This window comes from Euleptes europaea, chromosome 15 (genome assembly GCF_029931775.1).
Source record: "Euleptes europaea isolate rEulEur1 chromosome 15, rEulEur1.hap1, whole genome shotgun sequence".
NCBI classification, from domain to species: domain Eukaryota; kingdom Metazoa; phylum Chordata; class Lepidosauria; order Squamata; family Sphaerodactylidae; genus Euleptes; species Euleptes europaea.
Window position 1 is genome coordinate 19,350,270 of NC_079326.1, and position 12,842 is coordinate 19,363,111.

Here is a 12,842-nt window from a genome sequence, read left to right on the forward strand (position 1 = left end):
CTTTTACCCCACTTCCCTCTCTTATATTCATCCCACAGAAATATGCAGCCTAAAATCTTTCAAACACATTTATACATTTTGAAGGGACTGCAGCATTCTGGGGGCTACCCAAAATAGGACTGGATACTCTTCCAGAGCATCTGTGCCCCCTTTTCAGAGGAGAAGACTCCTAGACAACTAAGGAGGAAGAGGAGGGGCATTATTACAGGCCTGACAGTAGACCTATGGTTATTATCCCTTTTCCCCATTGAATAAATCTGTCCTGAGTCAATTACTAATTGTGGCTCATTGCTGGGGCAAGAAAAACAGATACTACAGGATACAGAGTCTTGCTCGGTCTTTTTCTCCCAGAAAGGATTTGATGTAGCCTTGGAAGAGAGCCTGAGCAAATCCTGGCATGAGTGAAGGGTCAGGTAAAGATATATTTTCTATGCTCCTTCCACAGCTTTTTTTTGGTAGTAGCTTAGTAGAGAAGATGTAAAGCAGCTGGTAGACAGCACAATTATAATGTGCTTAATTAACAATTTGCATAATATGTAAATTAGACCATTCAAATTTGGAGAATGGGAATATGGCAACCCCACCCTGACTCCAGTCCTTGGACAAAAGATATGAGCACATGAACACATGAAGCTGTCTTATACTGAATCAGACCCTTGGTCAGTATTGTCTACTCAGACCGGCAGCGGCTCTCCAGGGTCTCAGGCAGAGGTCTTTCACATCACCTACTTGCCTAGTCCCTTTAACTGGAGATGCTGGGGATTGGACCTGGGACCTTCTGCATGCCAAGCAGATGCTCTACTACTGAGCCACAGCCCCTAAATGTGTTTGTTAAAGTTATGGCGAGTGCACTTTCATGATGGGCTTGCCCGTGAAATTATGCATGCCAACATCCACCCCCACTATATTCTAGAATTTACTTGCAGAGTTCCTCAGTATTAGAAACCTTTGACAACTGTAAACATTTTGAATAATTGTTAAGACCAGAAACACAATGCCACAATAATACCCTTTTCTTCCTCCTTACATTGCAAAATATTTGGACAGCTCCATTGTACTGAAGGAATCAATTATTGTACTGCATTGCAGCAAGGTTTTGAAGGAGAAAGAATCACCAGAAATGGTACTTCTGCTAGACTAATCTACTGTTTAACATATAGGTTTAACATTCTTTACTCTGACCACCAGATCGCACATGAAAACTGAAGCCATTTGAGAACTTCAGTAGTCCAAGGTCTACAAAGCTAGCGTGGTGTTAGTGGTCAGAATGTCACACTAGGTTCTGGGAGACCCAAGTTCAAATCCCCACTCTGCCACAGAAGCTTGCTAGGTGACCCTAGGCCAGTCACACACACACAGCCTAGCTGACATCACAGAGTTGTTGTGAAAATAAGATAGAGAGAACAATAGAAACCACTCTGACTGAAGCTTTCACCTAAATTAAAAAGCTCATTCAAGAGCTTGATTATAACAGCACTACTTTTCGTGCTCGCAGCGTTTGTTCATCTCAGTTCTTCAGAATACCACCATTATGTGGTTTGCCTGCTTACAATTCCTCATCTTTCTAGAGCCTTCTGTTTAGCTCGATTGAATGCTAACCCCTCTATGGTTATGCAGGGCAGAATTTTGAATATACCATATCCAGACAGGACCTGTCCTTGCTCTTCTGGCTCTATCGATTCACTAGCTCATGCCCTTTTGGAATGCCACTTTTACGAGGAACTTCGATCACATTATATCTCCCCCCTTTTAACATACAAATCTAATGCCTCTGTGTCTGACATAATGCCTTTTCTACTAAGCGATAGGGATCCCAAGGCTACATTGTCAGTGGCAAGATTTCTTTCAGTCCTTATATCCTTCAAACACTGGATATATGGTGCTCAAGATCAATGGATCAAGGAGCTTCTAAGGGATAAAAGGAAAAAAGGAAGGAAAAGGAAAGAAACCACTCTGGGTCACCATTAGGGAGAAAGGTGGGCTATAAATGAAATAAATAAATAAGGTCACATGGGAAGAGTCCATGCTATAACTTCTTCCCACATCAGTGGCGTTCCACTTCTGGGGAGGGATGGCACTTGCATACAAGGAAGCCATGACATGGACTACCAAGCAAAATGCTGGAATAGCTCCCATGCCACAAAAGGTAAAATTAGAATGTGCCTTTTGTCTGAAATGCTACCTAGCTTTTTCATTCCAATTACATGCCATGGTAGGGTTGGGGGTGTCTAAGTAGGATGAACAAACCAATTCAAGGGGCAGTGCATGCTTGTAGAAAGTTTTTCAATACTATAGGTTAGAAAACATAACCATCTCCCTTCAACATCCTGTCTTGTTTCCCCATGGCTCCTCTCATGCCCTCTGATAATTAGGTCAATATAAGTCCCGCCCGTGGAGAAAGAAGCAGCTATGATCTTCATGGAATCATTACATCTCCTAAATTGCAGCAAGCTGCTGCACTGTTGTTACCTGATAAGATGCCATTCCTGGATCAGCAATTCTTGGAGGATGCTGCCCGGTGCCATAGCCGGCATAGCTTATGACCCAGGGTTCATGGAAGGTAATCCAGAGTTTAACCCGATCCCCAAAAGTGGCAAAGCAGAACGACACATAGTCTACAAAAGCACTTATGATGCTCTCGTTTTGCCAGCCACCAAGATCTTGCAGGGCTTGTGGTAGGTCCCAGTGAAATAACGTTACCATGGGTTCAACATGAGAATCCAGCAAACTATCTATGAGTTTGTTGTAGTAATCTACCCCTTTAGGGTTTAAGCTGTTCCTGTTCCCATTGGGGAAAATCCTAGGCCATGATAGAGAAAATTTATAGATATTTGGCTGAAGGCCTCTGAGCAGGTAGACATCATAGTCTATCTTGTGGTAGCTGTCACATGCAACATTGGCTGTTTGACTCATGTGGACATAGCCTTGATGCCCAAATCTGTCCCAAATACTCTCTCCTTTTCCATCCTCTTCCCAGCCTCCTTCAATATTAAATGATCCAGTTGATGTACCCCAAAGGAAATAATCTGGAAAAGCACCATGCAAAAAGGAATCTCTCTCCAACGCAGACTGGTTAGCAAATTTCTCCCAAGTGTTTTGATAGGATGAACGGTGGGTTAGGGCAGGTATTATCATCTCCTTTGTCTTCTGTTGGCTGGCTAAATTTTCTGTGTGGAAGCTAAATAATAAAAAAGATATGAACATATATAAATAATTAAAATGTGTGATAGCTACATTTCTGTTTATGCCCATAAAGTAGAACCACATCTGTGACATTTGAGTGAGGGAACTTTGATTGTTCACAGAGGTTTCAGAATTCAACCATGTAAAATTGATAGAACTGGCAAAATATCACCAACTTGTATCACTATAATAATTGGCTGAATTTTCATGCTGGAAACAAACTTGAAACATAAACCCCCTAACTATTCCACTGAATTCATCTAGCAAATGAAACAAGACTTATGAAATCTGCTAGTCCAAATACTTTTTGAAGTCAGATTCCATGCAAATTAACACACAGTAGATCTCTTATTAACTAACTCTTAAATGTGTACATGAATGTCACTGTTACCCAAATTTACAATTATTCTTGTGACTCATCAGGATATCCCAAGCCTGTTAATGAGATGCCTGGATAAACAGCTACACATATACCACAAGAATGCCAACACATTGCTGAACTGGATTAGCAGATTTGGAGTAATTCTATGGTATATAAATGTTTGCAAGGCACTTTCTTTCATATGCATGAGCAGTCCAACCATCTGGCTGAAGCAACCTAATGAGGTAAACTGTATATGAGCAGGTGACACTATGAAACTGATTAATGGACTTTGACGTTACCATCAGAATGGGCCAGATGGCCATTTACACTGTAGAGGGGGCTGGAGCTGGCTGTAAAAACCCCAATTCATACATTACCATGGCAACATCCACCAAAAACTATTCTGCCACGGTTTAGCTCCAGGTTTTCTCAGCAACATCAGTCCTCATCCTAATCAAGTTGTTACTTCCAACACAAACGTTAAGTGGGAAGAGCGTTGGAGAAGAATGCTAATATAGTGAGTAACAATGGCTTGGTTCAAACATAATGACAAATCATAATTTGTCATTATATGAATAATCCTTAGAAATCCTTAGGATCACGAGCTCCTTCCCCCTCTCTCTTCATGCATGGTTAAAAAAAGAAGAAAATTCTTCCACTTCTGTAGCAAACCACTGCTGACTGATTCGCCAAATCACAAATAACTTATTGTCTTTTCCTCCAAGCTAGGATTTAAAATCACACCTTCCTGGTTTGGAAGGAAGAGAACAAACCATAGTTTGTGATTTGGTAAACACAGATTTGCCACAAAAATGAAGGAGACTTTTAAGAGGTAAAAATTAGAGGGGGAGATTGGAGTCCAGTTCAAGGATCCATCAGGTTCATTCATATAAGCCAAACCATGGTAATATACGTACACATTGGTCCCAGGGAACCCTGAAAATCTCAGTTCCTGATAATGTTGTAAATTATAATAAATGATCCCAGAGAATGTAAATTATAATCACAATTCACTGATTTTAAATGCCACAATCCTTGTTTAGAAAGAGTTTGAGATCAACCAAGTGATGGGTTTATCATACATGCTACAGAAGCAGCATCAGTAATTTGTGGGAAAACCAAACTTTTTCAAATAATACAAAACAGCTGTTTGTCTGAATTATTTGATAGTCTAGGGGTCCAATCCTGAGCACATATTCACAAAAGGTAAGTTCCAGTGTCTTCAGTGATGTTTACTCCCAAGTATTGGCTACAGTCATAATTGCACAAGAGTATCATTTTTTAAAAATCAAATAATTCAACAATTGAAATATATACCGAGCTGTGTGAACGGATGAGCGGTCCAGTAAGTCCTGTACGTCATACCCTGTTGCCCATACTTTATCTTTGTTGATGGCTGGAAGATACATTTAAAAAATATCAGTGTAGGTGAAAGGTGTGGAATTTAGCCAACTACGTTGAATCCTGTCTTGCAGCTTTAAAGCCTTTTATTTCACAGCTTCCCTAGGCATTCCTAAACAGACTTCCCATAGCTCTACAAAAAAGTTTCAAAGAGAGACTCCAGAATGAATTCCTATACAGACTGACAGGCTTTAAGCTTTGTTAGTCTTGAACTCTTTGTTGTTTTCAATGAAATCCCATCTTTGTTGGAATCAGAAGCAGGTCTCTCTTTGATGGAGCCGGCCTCAATTGCCCTTATTGTAGTTCACCTGTTCCCTAAGTCCCTTTCCTAACTCAAGATCACAGTTCCTCCGATCAGAAGGCACTCACCACTAAAGATGGAAGCCACTGTTGCAAATGGATCTTCGTGCATGGAAGAACATTCATGGAATTTTAAAGTGAAGAGCAACATTTCCATATTTTTCGTGACATGCTAGAAATAAAAAGACATTCAGCTACATAAATGTTATCATTGACAATTCCATATATTCTTGGCATCTATAAAAATATAGCTGATATCTGCTGTAAAACCAGAGAAAGTATGGCTTGAATTTATCAGATCCAAAGTACTGCTGTAAAAAGGTAAAGGTAAAGGTCCCCTGTGCAAGCACCGGGTCATTCCTGACCCATGGGGTGACATCACATCCCGACGTTTACGAGGCAGACTTTGTTTATGGGGTGGTTTGCCAGTGCCTTCCCCAGTCATCTTCCCTTTACCCCCTGCAAGTTGGATACTCATTTTACCGACCTCGGAAGGATGGAAGGCTGACTCAACCTAGCCGGCTACCTGAAACCAACTTCCATTGGGATCGAACTCAGGTCGTGAGCAGAGCTTTTGACTGCAGTACTGGAGCTTACCACTCTGCGCCATGGGGCTCTCCAAAGTACTGCTGTACAGGCAGGGATATTTCGGTAGGTACAGAGTGGCAATCAGGTGGGACAAAAGCTGCTCCTCCCAAAATGCTTTTTCCCCACATAGCTAAAATACAATCAAGGATTGCCCTCCTTTACCTCTTGCTGGGTAAGATGGAAGCAGATTCCAAAAAGGCAAGCTTATCCTCCTGCACATTTAAAAAGTGTGATATTGCCCCCAGAGTTAATCATGAGATTATCAGGGCTCCGAGTTTTCCCAGAATACTGGATCAGCGTCTCTATGCATCAACTTCCTATTCCTGGGGCAGATCCCCAAAGTGATCATGTTAAGCATTAAACAGAGTGCTAGATGTAGGAGTACTTTTTAGGATTTCCCCTCCCACTTATCTCTACAATTGCAAAGAGAAGTGGACCAGAGAAGTGGACCGTTATATTGTAGAAGGTGAGATTACTGTGATCAGGCACATTGATGGACTTGCTTGCATGTGTGCATTCCTTAGAGGTCATCACTATATCCAAAACTCAGCCGCACTCACTGTTTCTTAAGGTTGTTCTCTTGAGACTGTAATGCCTGAAATCATTATATGCTATGGGAAATGTATTGGCAATGTATGCTTTTATGCTCAGTCCGCATACTCGCACTTATAAGAATGCTAAGCCCAGAATATAAGGGTTAGCATTTAGCACAATGCCATGTGAGAGCACATATATGTAATTGACATGCAGCCCCAGGTATAAGGGGTGAAGTATTGATCCTTGGAACAGATGCCCTAATGTGTAATCATTTAAGTTAGCATGAGTCTGGCAGATGCCATTATAAGCTGCCAGAACAAAAGGCTACATTGCGGCCTGGTACGGTCTTTCCCCAGTAGAAAAAAAACAGCATCTTACCTTCATACTTAGGAATGTGGTTCCTCGATCACAAGACCTAGTGCTTGCTTAGAGACAGCTTCGGCCAATGTCTATACACTATGCTAATTAAAATTAATTAGACAACCAATGGGCAGTGAAATCTAACATCCCTGACCCAAAGTTATACATGTTGTTGCAATCCTTTGTTCGGGGTGTGAATTGTCCTGCGCATTTGGGGCAGTTTTCACCCGGTATGTATATTGGGCCTAATAAACAGACTGCTTTGAACTCTCAACCTCCTACTGTGTTATTGTCATTGGAAATTAATACAATAATACAGGCATTTCAAGACGGGGCCACCACCAGAATTATATTCTCTCCAGGATCAGAGGAGCATGCCGAATATATTGGGTGCGGTGGAACACAGGCAGGATGGTGCTGCTGCAGTCGTCTTGTTTGGGGGCTTCCTAGAGGCACCTGGTTGGCCGCTGTGTGAACAGACTGCTGGACTTGATGGGCCTTGGTCTGATCCAGCAGGGCTTTTCTTATGTTCTTATATGTAATACAATCAGTAAAATCATGCAGAGTGTTGCATTCACTGCAATAAGTTATCACTTGCACAGTCTTTTGGTATGTTTGTTGAATCCCACTCCCCCAAAAAACACCACATTTTTTTTCTTTTGAGACCCTGTACATTAAAATAGAGAACTAAGAAAACATCTCTAATAATAAATGCCCTAAATTCAAACAGATAGACTGGATTTGCATAACAGACCACATAAAAAGTCTAGCGAAAGTTATGAAGTAACAGTTGTTCATGATTACCTGTAATTCATTCAGCATCTTTTGGAAATGTACTTCCCTCTGACAGTTGTACTGGAGATTGAGAGAGAGAAAATCTAGAGAGTCCTGGAAATAAGACAAAATGTAACACAAAGCATTTTAAAAGCAGAAAGATTTGCGATTCCACAAAATAATTTATCATTCCAGACTGCACCGATCTGTTAGATTTGTTCCCACACTAACCCCAGCCCACCCTGTTGTATTCAAAAGGAAGAAAAAAAATGATCTGCACAACCCCAGGCAGTTAACATATTAATTGTCTCTTAGACATACAGATAAGGTCAGGTCTTCTGTCTGAGTTGTGCAGACATCAAAACGCTCCAGATATACGCTTCAATCTCATATTAAAAACACGGAGACTAAAACATAGCTGGTTTGGAAATCATAACTTCATTATTTTAAAGTAGTTTTTAGCATTTTTGGTTAATATTTGCATTTTATGTATTGTTTTATAGTCAGACTGTAATGACCTTTGGCCAACTGCAATAAACTACTACTGCAGGGTTGGTGAGATATAATCCTGCATAGGTGTGTGACCCATTGGGATCGGTAGTGCTTTTGTGTGACTACTTGCAGAGTCTTGGTTTTTAAATTTAAGCCCACTTCCTATATAATAATATTTTTACACTGGTATACTCATGCAGGAAAACTGCTACCAATTGCAGGTCTCCACAAGAATAGACGTAGCAAAATGGGCATGGCTACATATCTGTGTAAGGAAACAGTTGTGTTGGAAACAGGCCTTATGTCTTTCTTAGATATCCCTTTATAGGAGAGACAGACCCACCAACTACTAGGAAAAATCCTGTATTGTTCTGACTTTTAGTCCAAGTGCTCAGTTGTTGCCCCTATCAACTGGAAGGCTCCACTTTGATTTATCTAAATTGCAAGCTGGAAGATTGTCAAGAAAATAAAATGCATCACCAAAACTGAAGCCAAGAAAGATCCTGGTAGCACCAGTCCAGCATCACTAAAATCTACAGCAATGGATACTTTTCCATCTGGAAGACAAGGAGAAATCACATAATTTTAATTTAAAATTATTTACCATGACAGAAAGAACTCTTACAGCTCGGGGTGCAGTTGAACACAAATGTACATAACTCGCCATTGTGCACATTGACTGTGAATCCACACATTGTCTGCCCATGAAGAGGGACTTGTATTTATTGCCTAGTCTATATGCATATTCAGTGGGTTATAGATCAAATCAGTGGGTTATAGATCAAATCAGTGGGTTATAGATCAAATCAAGCCTGAACTGACCCTAGAAGCTAAAATGACTAAACTGAGGCTGTTGTACTTTGGTCACATTATGAGAAGACAAGAGTCACTGGAGAAGACAATCATGCTAGGAAAAGTAGAGGGCAGCAGGAAAAGAGGAAGACCCAACAAGAAATGGATTTATTCTATAGAGGAAGCCACAGCCCTCAATTTGCAAGATCTGAGTAAGGCTGTTAAAGATAGGATGTTTTGGAGGACATTGATCCATAGGGTCGCCATGAGTCAGAAGCGACTTGACGGCACTTAACATATGCATATTCCCCCAAGGCCTGTTGGAGACTATCTCAATTCTGCATGATCCCCAAGTTGAGAAGGTGAAGAAATAGTTGAAGCAGAAATATCACAAAATATGGAGGAAAGTCCAGGGATAGAAAGGTGGAGCAGTGTGTGATGAACATACACATGGTACAGAAACACTTGATGAGGTCATCCAGGAAATGATAAGAGAATTGCAGAATGCCAAGTTCACTGAAGAGCTTCAGTGGAGAGAAGAATTCCTTTTCTGAAAACACTGAAGGAGAGATTAAACCGCTAGGAAGAAAACAAGCTGAAGATAGAATTGTGGAAGCTTAGGACATTAAGGGCCTTTTCACACCCAGATTTCCCCACGTTTTGGGTGCTGAACTGCAGTGGTTCTTCTTTATCACACTGTTTTCCATTTGTTGTGTTTTCATGGTTTCCCTATCATTTCTATGTGCTTTCTCAAACCACCCGATTTGAAAGAACACAGAGGAACAATGTGGAAACCACAGAAATATAACAAAAAGGGAAAAGATGTCATGAGAACGCTTGGAGGAAAAAATACTGTAGTTCTGCAACCAAAACCATGTGAAAAGTCCCTAAAGTGAGCTGACTGGGTCAGGTTGCCAGTTTCCAGGTGGGGTCTGGAGGTCTCCCAGTATTACAATTGATCTCCAGGGGATGGGAAGCAGAGGAGAAATTAACAAGTCTTTGTTTTGTGAAAATACAAAAAGATAGCCATCCAAGAAAAAAAATTCTACAATTGAGAGATGACATAACTAGCAACAGGGCTTGGCTTGCAGAAGGCTGCACCCTCTCCTGTCATGCACTACCCAGTTTGGCTTCTGTTGCTGGTGCACTTAACACTGATATAAAGAGGGTCACATATTTCATTCCTTCTCTCTGCCTTCCAGGGGAACTGTGTGTTCTCATTAGCACAGGTGGTTTCAGCTGGTTTTATATTTCCAAAGAGAAGCTGGATGCAACTCCAGGTTGTTGAAAGGCATGTCTACTTAGTTCTTCCCTTGCATTTCCATCCTCCTGGTACCTGGCTCTCCCCAACCCATTAACTAGCCTTCTGAAAAGATCTGGGGCAGTTGGTCCTAAATCAAAGCATTACTCTAGTGCCATTTTTGAATTTATCTGTCAATTACTTAGGTGGGAGTTGTAACTGATGTCCAATCAAAGGATGTTGATGGAGTGGCAACATCTGTCAAGAGTAGTTGGTGTATCATGTCAGGGTTTTATTTATACTGGCCCATGGTATTCTTCAGTTCTTTGCATATTCTCTGTCCATAAATATCCCTCTCCCCCTGCCTGTTAGTATACAGGTTAAATCTTTTTTGTTGCTTAAATGCAGAACACATATATAGCAGTGACTACAGGGGAATTACACAACTTTAAGGTTGACAATGAGGAAATTGAAGTTGTTGAAGACTTTCTATTCATTGGCTTCATCATCAACCAAAAGGGAGACTGTAGCCAAGAAATCAGAAGGAGATTGAGACTGGGAAGGGCAGCCATGGAGCTAGAAAATATTCTGAAGTGTAAGGATGTGTCACTGGCTACCAAGATTAAGTTAATTAATGTCATCGTATTTCCTATTACTATATATGAGTGTAAAAGTTGGACATTGAAGAAAGCGGATAGGAAGAAAGTAGATTCCTTTGAAATGCGGTGTTGGAGGAGAGTGTTGTGGATACCGTGGACTGCCACAACCCCCACCCCCCAAATCAGTGGGTTATAGATCAAATCAAGCCTGAACTGACCCTAGAAGCTAAAATGACTAAACTGAGGCTATCGTATTTTGGTCACATTATGAGACGACAAGAGTCACTGAAAAAGACAGTCACACTAGGAAAAGCTGAGGGAAGCAGGAAAAGAGGAAGACCCAACAAGAGATGGATTGATTCAATAAAGGAAGTCACAGCCCTCAATTTGCAAGATCTGAGCAAGGCTGTCAAAGATAGGACATTTTGGAGGACTTTCATTCATAGGGTCGCCATGATTCGGAAGCGACTTGATGGCACTTATACACACACGCGCTCTCAAACGTATACAACCAATTATTTTTTTTGTTGAAGTACCTCTCCCCCTCAATGAGGTGAAGGTCAGTTCTACCAAGTTTCTCCTTGGCCATTATGGCTTGGCCCCATTCACCCTAGAACAAATATCCCATTCATTTACCTTCTGAAGCATATTTTTCATGGTAGATTTGATAAGCTCTCCTGTGTGCCGAAGCTAGGGCCTGAAGAGATGGGGAAAGTAGGTCGTCATAAGGCAATCCCTCTGTGGTCTCAGGCAGATTGCTGAAAGTGAGCCAGGTGTCAACCAAATCACCAAAAGATCCAAAGACAAAGTCTGCATATTCCGCAAAAAGATCAGTGAAAGTCTTTGACCGATCCAAAGACTTTGGCAGATATTCCCGATGTAGAATTAAAACCGATTTAAGATTTGCCGCTCTCAGAGTGCTGAGGAGTTGTCTGTAGCACTCAACGTTAGTCTCATTTGGGTTCTGGGCATTCCCCACCGGCAGGATATGAGTCCACGGTAAGAAGATCTTAAAGTGAGTCACACCACTTGCATAGAGTTGGGCAAAGTATGGAGGCAGGGAAGAGAGAGTAGGCCACTGGCAAAGATACTGTGTTTGCACCATTCCAGAACAAAAGGCTGGCTCTCCTACATGTCCACTTTCAAAGTGTAAATTACTTACTAACTCATCAGTAAGAGGCCCAGCCAGAGAAACAAACCTCTCTGCAAGTTTCCAGTTTCCCCCCAGACAGTGCAAAGGAAGCAGAACAAGCAAAAACACTTTCCAAGCCAACTCCATGTCTCCTAGTCAAGTGGCACAAGAATTCAAGCCCCATTTATGCTCAATCACAGATAATAAAATTAACATTTAACTTGCATTATCTATTACAGAGATACAAAGTTGCCTATCAGCAACAAGCACCAAGATAATGACAGCAAAGGTTCAAATCTCACTACGGCCAGACCACCTGTTAGGCTGGGAGTTCTGGGATTGCTTTTCCCTGGCTTTTGTGTTTTCTTGACTAAATGGAGAAGGGCTTTGCAAATCTGATCCTGAAAACAGCATGGGAGCAGGGGGCATTAGTCCTTTTTCTCCCTGCAATGTTTCCTAATGTAACATCAAGCTGCTAGAGTGTCCATTGGTTGGGTGGAGTGGGGAGATCATGTTTTAAAAGAGTAGCAGAATATTAAGACTTTAACTCTTGGACTTGGGAAACAAAGGCCTGAGACAAAAAGACTGAGCTCTTTTAGGTTAATCTCAGCAACTCAAACAACATAGGTGCTGAAGCACGGCCAGGAAGGATATTTGTGGGAACCAGCACTGGGGGCTTTTTAATTCTATCCCACCTGCCCATTCTCTCCTTTTCAATGCCTACCACCCTAGCTGAAAACAACCCAATAAAACCCTATTTAAGAGACAATCAAAACACAGAAATTAATTCTGAATCAGGTAAATAGAGAATACTTTATTTATTTAGTACAAATAAGATATCTTTTTTGGGGGGATGGGAGGAAACCTATAGCATAAAATTTGACAAAGGAGCTAACCAAACAATGTAAAAAGTTCCCTTTAAATGAAACACTGGTGCTTTTGGATAATCTATCTTCTTTCTAAATAGCTCCCTAGTCAGGTCCCAGGACTCCTGGCCTGAAAGAGGGGCACAGACTGTTATCTGCGCAACACACATCTGTAGAAATATGGAAGTGTGGCAGCCACAGCATTCGTAAAAGG

At 41.3% G+C, this 12,842-nt stretch overlaps 1 protein-coding gene across 1 annotated transcript in view; it reads right to left on the reverse strand.

Annotated features, from left to right (window-relative positions):
• The window catches only part of LCT (lactase), a 36,024-nt gene extending 24,115 nt beyond the window's left edge, over positions 1–11,909 (reverse strand). Inside the window, exons 1-6 of the mRNA XM_056861169.1 lie at positions 11,267–11,909; positions 8,480–8,556; positions 7,538–7,621; positions 5,318–5,420; positions 4,865–4,943; positions 2,470–3,154 (exon numbers count right to left, since the gene is read on the reverse strand). Coding sequence (XP_056717147.1) covers positions 2,470–3,154; positions 4,865–4,943; positions 5,318–5,420; positions 7,538–7,621; positions 8,480–8,556; positions 11,267–11,909 — 1,671 coding nt within the window. The remainder of the gene's footprint in view (positions 1–2,469; positions 3,155–4,864; positions 4,944–5,317; positions 5,421–7,537; positions 7,622–8,479; positions 8,557–11,266) is intronic.
• Between the last annotated feature and the right edge of the window lie 933 nt (positions 11,910–12,842).